Source organism: Rousettus aegyptiacus, unplaced genomic scaffold (genome assembly GCF_014176215.1).
Source record: "Rousettus aegyptiacus isolate mRouAeg1 unplaced genomic scaffold, mRouAeg1.p scaffold_m13_p_7, whole genome shotgun sequence".
Lineage (NCBI taxonomy): Eukaryota > Metazoa > Chordata > Mammalia > Chiroptera > Pteropodidae > Rousettus > Rousettus aegyptiacus.
The window spans coordinates 103,761,239-103,777,589 of record NW_023416310.1 but is presented as its reverse complement, the minus strand read 5'-3'; the positions used below and the strand labels follow the sequence as shown (position 1 = coordinate 103,777,589).

At 35.2% G+C, this 16,351-nt stretch overlaps 1 protein-coding gene across 6 annotated transcripts in view; it reads left to right on the top strand.

Annotated features, from left to right (window-relative positions):
* The window catches only part of CDC42SE2 (CDC42 small effector 2), a 97,938-nt gene that overhangs the window by 48,620 nt on the left and 32,967 nt on the right, over positions 1-16,351 (top strand). For all 6 annotated transcript variants that reach the window (XM_016118373.2, XM_016118374.2, XM_016118371.2 and 3 more), the window contains one exon: positions 14,252-14,579. In XM_016118373.2, coding sequence (XP_015973859.1) covers positions 14,526-14,579 — 54 coding nt within the window. In that variant the 5' untranslated portion in view covers positions 14,252-14,525. The remainder of the gene's footprint in view (positions 1-14,251; positions 14,580-16,351) is intronic.

Below are 16,351 nucleotides of genomic sequence, written 5' to 3'. Positions count from 1 at the left end.
CAAAACAGCCCCCCTTGTCCCCAAGAAGAATGTCCTGGCCCAAAAAGTCAGTAGGTCAGAGGTACAGAAACTGACCTTGCTTTGCAGTAACACTGCGAAGTTGGCATAATCCTCCTAAGAGAAAATTTCTCTTCCTAGAGGTTATAGGCTGTAGGCCACTTAGATAGTAAGTGGTAGAATCTGACTTCAGACACAGATCTTTCAGTGTCAAATTCCTTGTGTTCTGTAGTACTATATATATTTTAATTCATTATTCATTATGTGGCTTTTTAGCAAATACTGGGACACGTCAGTGTTAAGAGAGAGAATAATTTGGAGTCTCTCTTGATGGAATTTACAGAAATCAATATGTCATGAATAATTTAAGGTAGCATTAAACTAGACTTTAAAAATGTAGAGAAAATGGTCTTTAATTACTTAATATGTCTAAACTGTGGTTCCTGTCATTTCCAAAGTAAGGGCGATACTTCTTAGGCTTGTAAAAATTAAATGAGTTAGGGTTTGTGAAAGCACATAGTGTAATGTGTGACTAGCGCGCAAATGATTTTCTCCCCCATATCAGGCGTTTACAATTTAGTTGACCTTTTTATTGTAATCTATGGAAATTTTCTATCACTGATTTTTTTTTTTAACATATAAAGCACTCAAAAATAGAATAATCCAAGAATATTCAATTTCTCATTTGATCCACTATGATTTGTTTGTTTATGGATCAGAACTAGTCCTTGTCCTTTGTTAAATAATCAATATTTTCTGTTTCTGAAATCACCATAACATTATTATCGAAGCTTTCTGTTATTACAAGCTTTCCTTTGACTATGAAAATGAAGATCCTGTTTTAAATTGTATTAAAAAAATTCCCCCCAACATCATTCAGGATTCCAACTTTACAAGGCAGTTAATAAAGGTTTGAATGTTTAAAAAATGTATTATTAAGTACGACCTATGTTATACGTGAACAAGTAGTCACACCCGTACTAGATTGGACCAGTTAGTACAATTCATGAAGAAGCAACCATAGTTACTTCTGAAGTGCTCAGTTGGCACCTCCTGTGTCACACAGCACGGGGCAGTCCTGTGGTCCTTTTGGAGCACAGACCTTTTGGAGCACATAGCTGATGATTGAATGGCAGCCAGGTTGAATACTTTCGGTTTTTCATGGTGTAGGTAGGCGGTTTCAACTCTAGTTTTCTTGTTACGTATCTTGCCTAGATATAGTGTGGTGTGAAAGTTGGGGATTTGAGTGGCAGCTCTTTTAGTGGCAGTTTTGAACAGAACGGCCTGTCTAGCACTGTGATGGGTATTCATCACAGAACCTCTGGGCTGTGTGGTTGAAAGTGAGGCAGAGCCCCATCCTGCTGAGAATCTAGTTGGGGAGACTGGCCTAGTTGTGGGAAGAACCATTCCAGCAGCATGTCCAAATAGGAGAGTCTTGTCACTGTATTCTTTGTAAAAAAGGATAATTGAAAACCCAATGTATGATATGGCACAAAAGCGTTAACTTCTGTTGAATTCCTTTATGTTCAGTTGTAATATATTAGCTTTCATTGCCACATATGCTGACATTCTGGTGATTCATTTTTCCCCTTAATGAAGATTAGCTTTCTCACTCAGACTTAAGCTTCAGTTATCATCCATCTAATTGAAGGTTTTGTCTTATCTGCCCCCATCAGAGCCTGAAGCCCATGCAAATAATAAGATTTCCTCTTCAATACCTAATTAATGTTCTTCAAACTATGGCCCACTTGGATGCCTAGCTCTCCTTGTCAGTCCTGGGACTTGACTGAATGGAACACAAAAGCAAATTATCTCTTCAGTAAACAGATAAAGTAGAAGGTGACCCTTTAGTTTGCTGCATACTATATATTTATATTTACCTTAGTAATACATTTTTACCTATTCGATTCTATTTGAATCACTGACTGATCACTTGTTATATTCCCATGTCCTGGTACCTAGTAATTACTGAACAATATCTGCCATGTACATATGTGTGGTGAAATCTTGCATTCGGAATATATGCTGAAGTTTGTTTCTGTTATCCAGTTGAGAGGTGGTATCCGAGAGGGTTATCAATTACATGATATAATTTAAGAAAAGAAATAAAGAAGCTAAATGTGTGTTTCCTTTTCATTTCTTCACTGTTTAATGTAACAATGACTCTTTCAGTTGATAATATGACACTACAGGTGTTTATATATTTTTTGTGTTGTCCCCAAATTGAACTTATTGGACTATTCTCTTTGAGATTATCATACTATGAGATAACCTATTTTAAAACAACATTCCTGTTTTTATGTTTAAATGTAAACATCTAACAGTATTTATAGAACTATATTAAATTTCATTCTAGGGCTTGAAGATAAAAGGTGCTAGAGATATTTTTCTTTATTTTCTCTAAGAAAAAAGGGCAATAGCTTTTAACCATTGACTGGAATCCCACATTAATATATTTGTAACTTTTTAACAGTGGTCACAGCCCTGTTGCCATCCTAACTGATTCACAGTCAGGTCTACTAGTGCTTTCAAAACCTTTAAACTCTTTTTAATATCATCCAGATAATCCTTGTTGGTCTATAATGCAGAACAGAATTTTATCATTTCATGTAAATTCCAAGTTCAATTTTTAAAATTTTGTTGAAATCTTTCCAAAAGATTTCAAAAGTTTTTCCCCACTTCCCATTCTACCCTAAAATAACTTTATGAAGAGTTTATTTTTTCTTAGGCTTTTTCTCCTCACTGTATACCCTAAGAGTAGGAAAACCTATTTAGCCTTTGATTCAACTATATGGAAACCTAAGATCTGTTGAAAAAAATAATTTATAAGTTCCACTGAGAGCTTCAGAGCTGCGCATAAATTGTATAGCTTGCTTAGTCTTTAGCAATGGACTTGCATTTGTCACAGGTACTGTTACTATTTAACTTACTAATGGTGAGAAATACATAAGTAAAATATGTTTTTTTGTTTGTGCACATCACTTCCATCCGGAACGTAAAAGGTACTATCTATGTATGTAATACTTACAGAAGTTTTTTCTCTAGATATTAGTCTCTTTCACAAGAAACTCTTTCAGCCATTTTAAACTTAGAGGACATTTTGTGTCAGTTGCTGGACATTGCCGATCATGTTTGATGTTTTACTTGAGAGAAAACTTGATGACCTAATAACATAAGTCATCTCTTACTTCCAGGTACGATGTTAGGTACTTTGATAACACAATTTAATATTCATTTTTGTGGCATTGTTGGGGTAGAGAAATTTAAAACAACTAAGAGAGCTCTTTAAAGAATATGATATAATTCTGTTATATTGGCAATTAATCTTTTAAAAGTTTCTCCCAGCCAAAAAATCAGGGGTGCTGAAAATACCTTGTTTATTTGAGTAAAATACCAAGTTAACAAAAATTCCTAAGGCAGTTGTCACAAAGCAGGTAGGTATCAAATGTAAATCACAGAGATCTTTTTCCTCTCTGGGGATTAATCTGAAACACAGTATCAATGCCTGGTCTCTACTTTACCTGGTTCTACACCCAAGTAAATGACTGCAGTTTGCCTTCGGTTGACTTTCACATCCCCAAGGGATTGATAGGGGATTCCAATCCAGAGTAAGCAGCACGAATTACACATACTTTTCATTCTTTAAGCCTTTTAATTACCTCCCCTCATTCTTTCTTTTCCAAAACAGAGTTGGCAGCCAGTTCAGTCTGTAACTAGATATTGAACAAGCATTCCCTTCTAAAAAGTTTGATCCTTTGATCTCCAAGGCCTTCTAGACTAAGAAGAGAAAACTGACTGAATACAATTTATTATATGAGTGTATTTTTTTACAGTTAATAATTGATAGTTGAACTAAGTTAGAATTACTTAACTATCTGCCGAAAATCTTCTCTATTGTTAATCTAATTGTATGCCATAGACTTGTAAACTGTGCATTTAAATTGGCTTTTGAGGAAAATAAGCCATTACTGTTGGGGGTCACTGCCATCAGCTTAATTTTTTTTCTTTACCTTAATGCTACTATTTCACTTCCTCTTTTAAACATAACTTGTAATAAACAGTGTCATGTATTTTTGTATGTGTGCTACTCTATTTAGGAAAGGGAGACTGACTATAAAAGTCTTTGTCTACCTGCCCAGGTAAGCACCAAGGAAGCTTATCCCTGCCTAGTTCTCTGGGCAGAGAGAAAAAAATATGATATAATGGCGATGATGGTGATCATAGTAACAAAGTAACAACAACAACATTTATTTATTTAAGCTTGTGTGCCAAGCACTATTCTAATCAATTTAAATTGGTAGGTGTAATTATAAACTATTTATGCAACAGTAAATGGAGACAAAGAGGTTAAGTAACTTGTCCAACATCTTAACAGCTAGTGAGTGAGTGGAGGAATCCAGGATTCGAACTTAGGCTAACTCATTTCAGAGTCTGTGCTCTAAAACCCACCACACCTTACTGTCTTTGCAGGCTTGCACCTACACACCGATGTGCTGTATGAATGTGTATCATCTATATGGTGTGAGAATCTAAGCCAAAGAATTAAATTAAAACTTATACATGAATTTGCGAATTTCATCTCATGGGTATCTGAGCACTAGCAAATGCAGACTCTCTTGGGAGGATTCTTTCCTAGCCAGGGAGCACTGGACTCACATAGGAGAAATAGCCTCCCAATCAAGATGAAGTCATAATAAGATAATTACAAGGGAACAGTTCAACATAAGAGAGGGCAGATAAAGCTAATTAGAACACTAAGAACTGATTTAGCAGAGCAGTGAAAAAAAAATACTATAAAGTAAATGTATTTAAAGTGTTTACCTGAAAGACTTAAGAAACTAAGGTGAATTTGCAAAAGAAATAGTTTATTAAAATGAAAATTGCGATTATTGAAATAAAAGTCAGTAGTTTGGGGGAAATACTAATAGCAAAAGTTAAATAGCAGTATAGAAACAGGTGAAAGAATCCTAAATAAGTAGGAATGAATCCAAAACTGGAGATTCCATGAAATTGGAGCGAAATTCAAAGATAGTCTTCAGAGTGTCCATAGAGAAAAAAAAGTTTACATTTAAAGGACCAGAAATTAGATTGACAGTTGACTTCTCATCAGTAGCAGTAGAGGTCAGAATGTCGTCTGCAAAGAACTGGAGGAGTAGCACTGCCAACCAGGAATTCTGTACTTAGCTAAACTGTCACGCAAGAATCGGGCAAAATATAGACATTATGTTAATAGTTGGTATATCTGAGTGAAGGATACACAGAGATTTCTCCTCTGTTTTAGCAACTCTTCTATAAGTAAATTATTTCAAAATTAAAATAAAATCACAATTTTAGAGAAACATCTGAGATACTTCTTGCAGATGACTATTAAAAATTGTGTATTGAAAAAACTGAAAGTGTGTACTTTAAAGAAGGATGTTGAACTTGAAAGGATGAAGAGGCAACAATGGTGATCAAATTGGTACATGTGGATAAATATTAATAAATCCAACATCATTGCACATTTATATGTGCTAAGTATAACTATTTTGTTTAATTCTCACAACAACACTGATACATGTACTAATATTTTTCTGAACTGGAGGACTCCGTTCTCCAGTTTGAAAGAGCTCATTCATTCCCCAGCGAAATGTATGAAAAAGGACTGAACTAAGTTACATCTTGTGAAATTTAAGATTTCTAAAAGTGAAGAGGAAATCTTTAAGCCTTTCAGAGAAATGAGAAATTCATCACCTACAAAGGACAGAAAGTTAGAATGTCACCAGGCTTTTCAGTAGCAACTCTGGATGGTACTAGACCATGAAACAATGCCTTTAAAATCCCGAGGGAAAGATCTTTAACTTGACATTCCATACTTAACAAAATGATCAATTAGACATCAAATGTAAGGATTTAAAATTTTTTTTTTTCTGTGTACCTTTTCTTAAGAAGCTGCTGGAGTACATAATTTTACAAAATAAGCTGAGGATGATGAAAAAAGAGGGAAGCCATAATTCTGAGAAACAGAACATCACCCTAGGAAAGGAACTGAGGGAACATGCCTAGGGAGAGCTAGTCAGGGTGGACAGTTCTGTGAGGAAACCAAAAGATAATTTAAGTCAGTACATCTCTACATATGTTCGGGTGTTTGGATATCACAAGTCTTTCACAGATCTAATTAAAGTGTACATAGAAAAACTAAGCAAATAAAAAAACAGAGCAGTTATTAACCTCAGGGAAAACAAAAATATTCAAGAAAGGATAGCTAATTCTGGTATGTTACTTGTTTCAGCAGTGGCAGCTTAACATAAACATTGAATATTGATTCAACCCAAAATCACAATGATCTAGCTGTGATGATGACGATGACAAGAGGTAATGTTGACATAGAGACAGGAAGTCAGTTTAAATTATCTAAAAGTCGATGACTTAAGAAATAGCAATAAACATTATTTACAGTAGCTAACACATGGAAACAACCCACGTGTCCTTAAGTGGATGATTGGATAAAAGAGATGTGGCACAGTGGCATTCTACTCAGCCATGAAAAGATGAAATACTACCATCTGTGACAACGTGGATGGGTCTTGAGAGTATCGTGCTAAGTGAAATAAGTCAGCTGGAAAAGTATAAGAACTGTACGATTTCACTCATGGGATATAAAACAAAAAAGCAGTGGACAAACAAAAATACCAAATTCCTGGATACAGACAATAGATTGGTTACCACAGGAGAAAGAGGGTGGGAGGAGGAGGAAGAGCGTAAAGGGGGGGGGGGGATCAGACACAAGGCGATGGAAAAAGACTAGACTACAGGTGGTGAGCACATAATACACAGATGTTGTATTATAAACTCGTACACCTGAAATTGATATAATATCCAACGTTACCCCAATAAGCGGGCTAATTAAAAGAGAAAAATAAAAAAAGTAGTATAGGCATTTTTAAAAATAAGTATCAGAAGAAATATCTTGGTAGGCTAAAAATGGCTACCAGTAACAGATGGTGAGGGATGGGTCAGAGATTTGCCATTTTAAATAGCTTTTTATTACTCATTGATTTTTAAAAATCTATATACTTGTATTATTTTGAATAACATTTTAAAATATTTGTTTAAAATGTGAGAAAGCATTTTACGGGATGATTTTATTCAGAGACCTGCAGGTAGTAGGATAGATTTTGAGTATGTATTTCTTGGTAAACAGTGTATGGTGGTGCCACCCAGCAAGAAAACTTAGCAGAAACTTCAGAGAACACACAGTGAATTCAATTTTACAAATGCTGTGTTTAAGGTAACTGGGAGACCACATGAGATGTTCATTAGCAGATTGATATGAATGTCTACCTATATAGACTTGGGGTAAAAGTTCAGGGGTAATATAAATTTCAGTCCATCAATTAATACATTGAGAACCTACCATGTGTCTCATAATCATGATTGCTAACTTTAGGCAGCTAGAGAAAAGTTAAGGAGAGCAGATCAAGAGATGGAAAAGGGGGGGGAAAAGGGGAGAGAAACACAAGAAAAGTAGCAAGAAAGGAAAAGGAGGAAGATTTTAAAGAGACGAAAAGGTGAACATGGCAATCAGTCTCATCCAGGGAAGAGAGGAAATGTGGGTAGTAGAGAATGGAGAGTAGTTTTCATAGATTAGGTACTTTTCCTCTGTGCTTATATTATAGACTCTTTCAGGTTTCAGGCAGTATAATCTAACACCCTCTATTGTAATGTATATGCTTTGTGTTAAGTATTTGAGTTTTAATTAAGAAAGAAAAGGAAGATATCAGAAAGAAAAAGCTTGAGTAGTCTGTGAAGATGTTTCCTAACTGCCCACGTAAACTATTAATGTCCAAGTCAGTTTATAAAAGTAAACCTAAGTGAAACCATATGGGATGATACATTTATAATCCTAGGTTAGGGAAAGCCTTCTTAAATAAGATAAACCCTTAATCCAAGGTGAAAATTGACATTTAACTACATAAGACTTTAAAGCTTCTATATGAAAGCTATAAACAAAGTTTAAAAAAGTGATGCAGCAGAATACATGCAAAACCTGTACACTGAAAACTACAAAATACTGGATATGCCATGTTAATGGATTAGAACACTGTCGTTAAAATGTAATTCTCCAAATAATTGTTAGAATAAATGTGATCCTAATCAGAATCGCAGGAGACTTTTTTTTTTCCTCCAGGAGATGGGGAGAGTAGAAATTGGTAGAATGATTCTAAAATGTATATGGAAATATAAAGGACCCAGACAATTCCAAACAATCTTGAAGAATAATTTGGAAAACAACATGACCTGACTTTAAGTTTTAGTATAAAAACTAGCATTCAAGACAGTGTGATACTGGCGTAGGGATAGGGTCAACAAATAGACCTATGTAATATAACAGCCCAGAAATGGACCCAGATTTTCAATAAAGTGCCAAATCAATCCAATAGGCAAAGGATATCCTTCAGCAAGTTAGCCAGGATGACAGGATATTCATGTCAATTAGGTAACCTTTACCTCATACCACCAAAAATATTAAAATAACTAGAAATGGGTTATAGATCTGAAAGTAAAAATTAAAAGTTCTATAAGAAGAAATAGGAGAAAATATTTACATTTTGGAGCTATCTGCAAAAATTTCTACAACACAAGCACTAATCAAAAAAGATAAAATTGTTAAACTAGACTTCATCAAATTAAAAAACCCAAATTCTTGAAAGATGCTGTTAAAAAAGAAAACAAAGACCAGGATGAAACATTCACAATACATATATCGGACAAAGGACTTGATCTAGAACATATTAAAGAACACAGCTGAATATATGATATATAAATGGTCAACAGCATATGAAAAGACAAAATGTCATTAGTTATGAGGAAAGTGCGATTAAAACCAGAGCATCCCACTAGAGTGACTAAAATTAAAAAGACTGTCAAGTCAAAGTATTGGTAGCAGGTGGAACAGTTGAAAGTCTCAAACATTGTTAGCACACAAAATGATATGACTGGTATGGGGAAGTGGTAAACAGTTTCTCTTTAAAGTTATGCTTACAATATGACCTAGCAGTTTTGTTCCTAAATATTTTCTTAGGAGAAATGAAAACTTCTGTTCATAGAACACTTGTGCACAAATTCATAGCAGCTTTGTTCTGATAGCCAAAAAGCTGGCAAAAGAGTAAATACCCATCAACAGATGAATGGTTAAACAAATCGTACCATATCTATACAATGGAAATCTACTTAGAAAATGAATTAACTAATACAGGCAACATGGATAAATCTCAAAAACATGCTGAATGAAAGAAGCCAGATATTTAAAAAGTACATACTGTGTGGTGACATTTACATGAACCTGTGGGAAAGACTAACCTGTTATCAGTCATCTCATGTTAAAGAAGAAAATTATCCATTTTATTTCAATAGTTACATGTGCCCCAATCTGTGCCTTTTATAACTGAGTTCAGGGAATAATGCTGTGTTTGAATTTTCATTAGCCATAGAAAAGTATATCTGTGATGAGGCATAGTTTGAAAACTCTCGTAACGGTTATTTTTTTTTCCCAAAAGATCTTGTGCAAATCAGTATTAAAGAACTATATTAACAAGACTGGGACAGATTAAGTACTAGTACAGCTATGAATAAGTTTTACTGGTAACTCAGACTTGGTTGTTGGTTATTATTTTTGCATTTCTGGTAGAAACCTTTTTGGCATCTGATAGAACTGCAGACCTCAACCCTCTCTAACAAGGATGTTCACTTTTACTTGATTCTTCTGTTTTGTTTCTATCCCTGATCTTCATTACTGTACTGCAGTCCACTGGAAATTGTTAGTATTTGCTTCTATTACTTACAGTATTTCATTTAAATTTAAATTTCACTTAAATTCACTTAAAAATATATAGAAAATTGCATAGACCATAAGTGTATTATTAATAAATAATCAAAAGGCAAGTACTACCCAGGCCAAGAGGTGAAATGCTGTGAGAATTCCAGGATCCCTTGGCATCCCCCTGCACTCAGTCCTTGCCCACAGCCCTAGCAGTAGCCACTTTGACTTTTATTATAGTAATTTCCTTGCTTTACCTCTGTATCTCTAAACAAAATAGTTTAATTGTTTTTGAAATTCATATAAATGAAATCATTCCACATATATCATTTTGTGTCTTGCTTCTTTCCCTAAATAACATGTCAGAATTATCCAAAGTTGCTTGAAGCTATCATTCATTTTCATTCCGTATAGGATTCTTTTGTATTAATATACCCCAATTCTTTTTTCATTTTGTTTTATTTTTCTTGATAGACCTCTTAGGTTGTTTCCTAAAAGTTTGCAGCTATCAACAAATGACTTATTCTTGCTCCTTCATTCTGCTGTTTGCTATTTTAAGTCTGATAAATAAGAGCATCTTCTTGATAGAGCTCTTTAAAATATATACAGTGCCTTTGTATAGTCATCATTCAATTTAGTTTTACTTTCAGACCTGTGGCATTGGGAGTGCAGCTTTGCATTTTATAACTGGTGATAGAGCTTGTCAGCTACCCAAGCTGACATTTCTAAAAATTAGAGAAGTACTAACAACTGCCAGAGATTTTTTATTTCAAAGTATAAAGTCTCAACTTTAGATTTTGTTTCACACAAACTGAGCATGCTTAATACCTCAACAGAGTTTAAAAATATTTCACATTTAAAAAAATAATAATAATTTGGCTAAAGATAATGCCTCATTGTCTTGTTTTTCAAATTAAGGCTTTATTATTGTTTCTTTGGAAGTTGACCTAAATAGTAATTTTATTAAACTGGAAGTAAGATGTTAGAACCTAAATTCTTTAAATTGTCAGCAACAAATCTATTCACAGAGGTATAATGATAATATGTTCAGCATTTGATTTAGGCACAAGTAAAGAGGAAGCTGATGGTGGTAAATATTTTTGACCAGAGATACTATGACTACACTTTTGTACTCATGCCATTCTTTTTAAAAAAGTCAAGAGTGACTTTTTAAGGAAGCTCTGCCAGTTACTAAGTGGCCTGATAACTCACTTCAAGCTTTTCCAAAATATTATGTCTAAAATCTATGAGTTTGTAAAATGCTCTCTGGTGCCGTAGACCAGTCTGACCCTTTATTTATGTGTGGAATGTGCTGAGTTATGTTTAAAGACAAATTCAGATGTTGGTGTTGCAAAGTGGCACTCCTTTTGTTATCTTAAGATTTAAAAAAGTATGAAGTTTTCAAAATTGTCACATTTTAAGCAACTTTCAGTTCAAGAAATGAAAGTAACTGTTAGTGTATCATTAGTGGTAGTGTTGACATTTTTTGTGATGAATTCAATACTTCACTAAAGGTGTTTATATATAAATGTGTTTTAAGTATATGCAGTTTTGAAAAAGAAATTCTAAAAAGGAAGTTTGTTTAGAGAAGCAAGAAGTTGGAAAATGTATTGTTATGACATTCCAGGGCATGTTTAAAACATTTTAAGATTTATATTAACAAATAAAAACCCACAGAGTTGCAAACATCCCCTTGGTTTGAATATACATTTCAACCGATCTATTATCTAGGTGGAAATACGTAAGTAAAGCTGTATATTCTTTCTGTCTCATCTACAAAAATAGAAGCAAAATTATTGTACTTTAAACAGTCACTCTTCCACTACACATTAAAAAAGGAAATATTGTGAATGTTGTTTTCATAGTAGTGGGATTAGGAAAATATATGTTTTAAAATTCTGAAAATAAGGAATAGCTTTACTCTAAACGAGAAGGAAAATTGAATTTAGGAAAATGTGGGGTGGTAAAGTATTGTGGGTTATAAATTAGGAAGCCATCTGTTAATTTTAAGTGTTAAACAGAAGCACTGTATATTTAAAAGAGAAAAATCAGTGCCTCCCCATGTAAAAGTAGTATTTGAAAGTGGTTTCTGGGAAAGGTAATTTATAAATAGGAAATCACCTAGCTTTATATGTAAATGAGAAAATATGATGGAATAATTAAACAATACATATTAAGACATCTGATTTCAAAACAGCAGAGTAGCTCCATACCTGTATGTGGTCCAGCAGCAATGATGAGCATAAAGAATTTTTAGTTTTGGACAAAGGCATATTTGTTCTCAGTATTAGTTAAAAGAGATTTCATTTCACAATGACTTCTTAATACCAAGGTCATTCAGGATGGAATTAAACTCGTTAAATAGCAACACTGAAACAACATTCATGATATTGTAAATTTAGCCCTTTGTGCTTATGTTCTTGCTAAGAAGGAAATAAGTGACACATACTGTTCTTTTGAGCTTATAAACTTTAACAGTATTTACCCAATTTTCAGTGTACAAAGCCAACATCAGGACTGCCATTTCCTTGTTCCGGAGTTTGGGTGAGATAGTGGAATGTTTGTCTTGCTTGTAAATAAGCAACTCAGGTTCCAAACTTTAATTCTGGCAAGAATGTAAATTTTCATCCTTCTAATCTTCATCCTTGAACATACGCTTAAAACATTTTCCTGTAGTTCGTTAGAGGACTTATCCTCTGGACTTCACAGAACCAGGGTCCCAGGTTCATGTCTTATCACTACCCACAATTGTGACATCGCCTGTATGCATTTATCTTCACTGAGGATCTTCATTTATACAAACTGCCGTCACTCCTGTCTTACCATGTTTTGAGTCATGGCGTTAGGGAACACAAAAGGGGGGAATTTTATTTCACTTAATACTTAGGATTCTCTGATCTTGTACATTAGCTGTTACTGATTTATAGTTGGCATAGCTCATGAATGAATGGATGAATGAGGTCTTCCAAAATTTTATGAATGTGATTTATATTTTATCACTTGGAGCAAAAATGTTAACATCTCTTTGAACAAATACTACATCTCTGGTCTTTGATCTTTTCATTTCAAGGATGGCTTTTTTTCCTTCACCCTACTTACCACATTGTCTTTTAAAATTTCATATCTGGTCTTCTTGCAGACATTTTCTGCATGTGGTGACTGCTTCCCTCCAGTAACTCTCTTCACCCACTCTCATCTGGTTTCTGCCCATGCAACAGTAAAACTGCCATCGCAGGGCCACCAGTTGCCTGTAGCACGTGCTGATGGACAGTTCTCAGTCTTTGCTGTGTCAGTGGCAGTTAGTACTATTACCTGCTTCTTTCTTGGAACAAGCTTCAGTAACACTACATTATACCCAAACCTCTTTTGCAGACTTCTCTTTCTCTATCCATCTTTTAAATGCTGCTATTCCTGAAGAGTTCTTTTTGCTTCTTATGACACCGCTTTCCCTAGAATTTGGCATCGTTGCTTTAGTTATAATCTGCTGATGGTTCCAAGACTTCTTGGCTTCAGAGGTGTGTATCCAGATAGCTGTCTGTTGGACATCTTCATTTGATGGTTGTGGTAGGCTGCAAGTGGTACAAACCTACTTCAGTGTAGCTTCAGGCTAGAGAGGGGAGACTGTTGCCTCACAAACCAAACTTCATGTGCACAGGTCAAACTGGTCTGAGGGTGGCTGGAACCAGACTTCCTCCTCTCTCTCATCTCTGCTTGTCAGCATTGTAATCTCAGAACCATCTTCTGTGTGAAGTTTGGAACGTGGTTGGCTAAGGTCAGCTATCAAGTCTACAGCTTGTCAATCAAGAATAAAAGGTAGGTTTACTCTGTCCAACTCCAGATAGAAATTGCCTGACACGGGTTTTGATGGACTCAGCTTGATTGCCCACATCAGGTATAAAGTACTTTAACGGATACTCATTCTGGTGGTGGTGCGGGCAAGGATCTAATGTCTCAGTTCAACCCCCATTCATCTTTCATCCATAATTCCGATATCAGTGGAGAAGTTGATAATTTCATTTCTAATTGATGAATTATAGCTGCCTGATTATTTAAAAAGAGTTGAATGCTGTGCCAGTTACTGTCTGGGTTGTCTTTAAGAACTGGACTCAATTGAAGAGACTGAAAATGGTTTTTTTTTTTTGAATAAGAGACTTGTACTGTAATGGTGTTCTGATTTGCAATTTCAAAAAATGTGTTAGAATATTTATACTTTTATGATCATAAAGTAGAATGCTCTGTGAAGGCAAGGATTTCTGTTTTTCACTGCTGTATTCTTAATTACCTGATAACTCAAAAAGAACCTAAAATTTATTTAATGAATAGCAGTTTATTAAAATCTTGATTTTTTTTTCAATGTTTACTTTTGGGGGAAATATTCTTAATGTTATCACAGATTTAAGAAATAAAAGCTCTTAAGGGTAATTAAAGTATCTTTTCTTTTCCTTTTTCTTCTAGACTGTCATAGGCCCTGAGTCGAGACAACAATTTTTATACCTTCCTGGTGGTTTGGAAACGAGTCTGTAGAATCACAAGAAAAGAAACAGTCTGACTTTTTCTACATTAAATTGACTATATAAGATACTTCCAGGAACAAAACCACAGAAAAGTAATACAGTTATTATTTTGACATCATTGGACAGCCATCATATTGAGGAGTGTGCTTTGTGAAGCTTCCCGAGTGGAGATTTGGAAACTTGCTTGGTGCTCATTTGTACTTTGGACTGTAAGCATGAGCGAATTCTGGTTGTGCTTCAACTGCTGTATTGCTGAGCAGCCTCGGTCTGTAAGTATGGAGTAATATATGTACAGATTGGGTGGGTGCTTTTGGAACGTGCCGCTGGTTCTCAAGCTGACAGCATTCCTAAGAGGTATCCCAGAGAGTAGTTCAGTGGAACTCTGAACATCAGGTTTAAAAAAAAAGAAAAACGAATATTTTTTGAGTAAATACTATGCGTCAAGAACTGTGCTAGACCATTGTACAGGACTGAGCGGTTGTGCTCTTCTACCTAGTAGATGGCTTCTGGAGGGACAAGGTGAGGAGGAGATAGATAACCCAAGGTCAGACAACTACGTCAGCCTTGGGAATTCATGGGTGGAAGATGGGGCTGCCAGATCGTGCTCACATCATTTTTGATTTATCATCTCGTTTTCCTCACGGGAAGGAACCCTTTGAAGAAGATATCCTTACCCTTATTTTTCGGTTGAAATAGCTTCTCTTTGCCCAAAGTTAGATAGCAAGTAAGTGGTCTTAGCTAACTTCTTTTTGGTACATGCCTCACTTTTTTGTGCCTTTTACACTATGTATGTATTATTACCACTACCAAAATCCTGCCCTCCAACCTCCAGTTGTCTTTTCGTCTTTTAAGATGTCTAGGTCAATGTCACCGCTATAAAATTTTTGCCAGCCGTCTACTGACTGAGCTAATACCTCATCTGTATTCCCACCAGCTCTCTAGTTTATTTTTTCTATTATAGCGTGAAACTTCTTGCACGATAAATAACTTGCATAGTGACTATAGTCTCTTCTGCTACATTTTTAACTCTTTAGGGACTCTGGCCATATTTAATTTTTATTTAAAGGATCAGATCTAGTACTGTGGAGAATGTAGCTATACATGCTAGCTGGCTGGATGAATAAGTGAATTATATTTTATAGTTTTGTTTACATTCATAACAGTGTAAAAGGAAAAATGAGGTGTCATCTTAAGGTCTTCTTGGGTCTTTTCTAAGCCTTTTCCTGAGTGTGTACCATCACTTTCTAATTTTCTCATATATGCAATTGTTTCTGAATTTCCTGGTCTTTAACATCTGGCTTCTGAAAGGGATAAAAATGAAAGATGAAGTGTAGGAGGGAGGAAGAAGATGGATGCTGGCTTTTAAAATTCCCTAGAAATCACTGCAGCCAGAGGGGGAGGGGCCTGCAACAGTGTGAGGAGATACACCTCTCAGTCTGTTCCCCTGTGGTCAGCAGAGATATTTGGAGGACTGGGTCCTTTTGCCCACTCTGGCTTCCGCAGGCTAGCTGTGTGCAAGCTGCTCTAGCAGTACAGGTAGGGTTGGTGGATGGGTAGCTACTAACTATGCTAAGAACTGAAATAGGCTGATATTAATTGCAGTTTACCTTCCAAGTCTTCCCTGGAAGTTGCAAGCCTTGAACAGACTCCAGAGTTCCAAAATAGTTACATGTGACAGATTTCTCCCTTGCAGTTGTTGGGGTAGGGATGCAGTTTTCTGGTGCTGTTTATTCTACCATCTTCCTTTTTATTGCTTTCACAGTTTTGGTTTTTACATTTAGCTCTTTGAGCCATGGAGTATGGAGGATTGATTTGTGCGGTGTGAGGTAGGGGTCTAACTACTCTTTTGTACTAATCAGCTATCTAGAATAAAGACAGTTTATTAAATAGGCAATCTTTTTTATTAGTGATTTGAAATGTCGTCTTTATTACATACTACGTTTTCATGTATTTAAGTCATTTCTAAAATTCTTCTTGTGGCATATGTGTTTACACATATGCCACTACCGTACTGTTTTAATTGCTGTAGTTACTTAGTGTA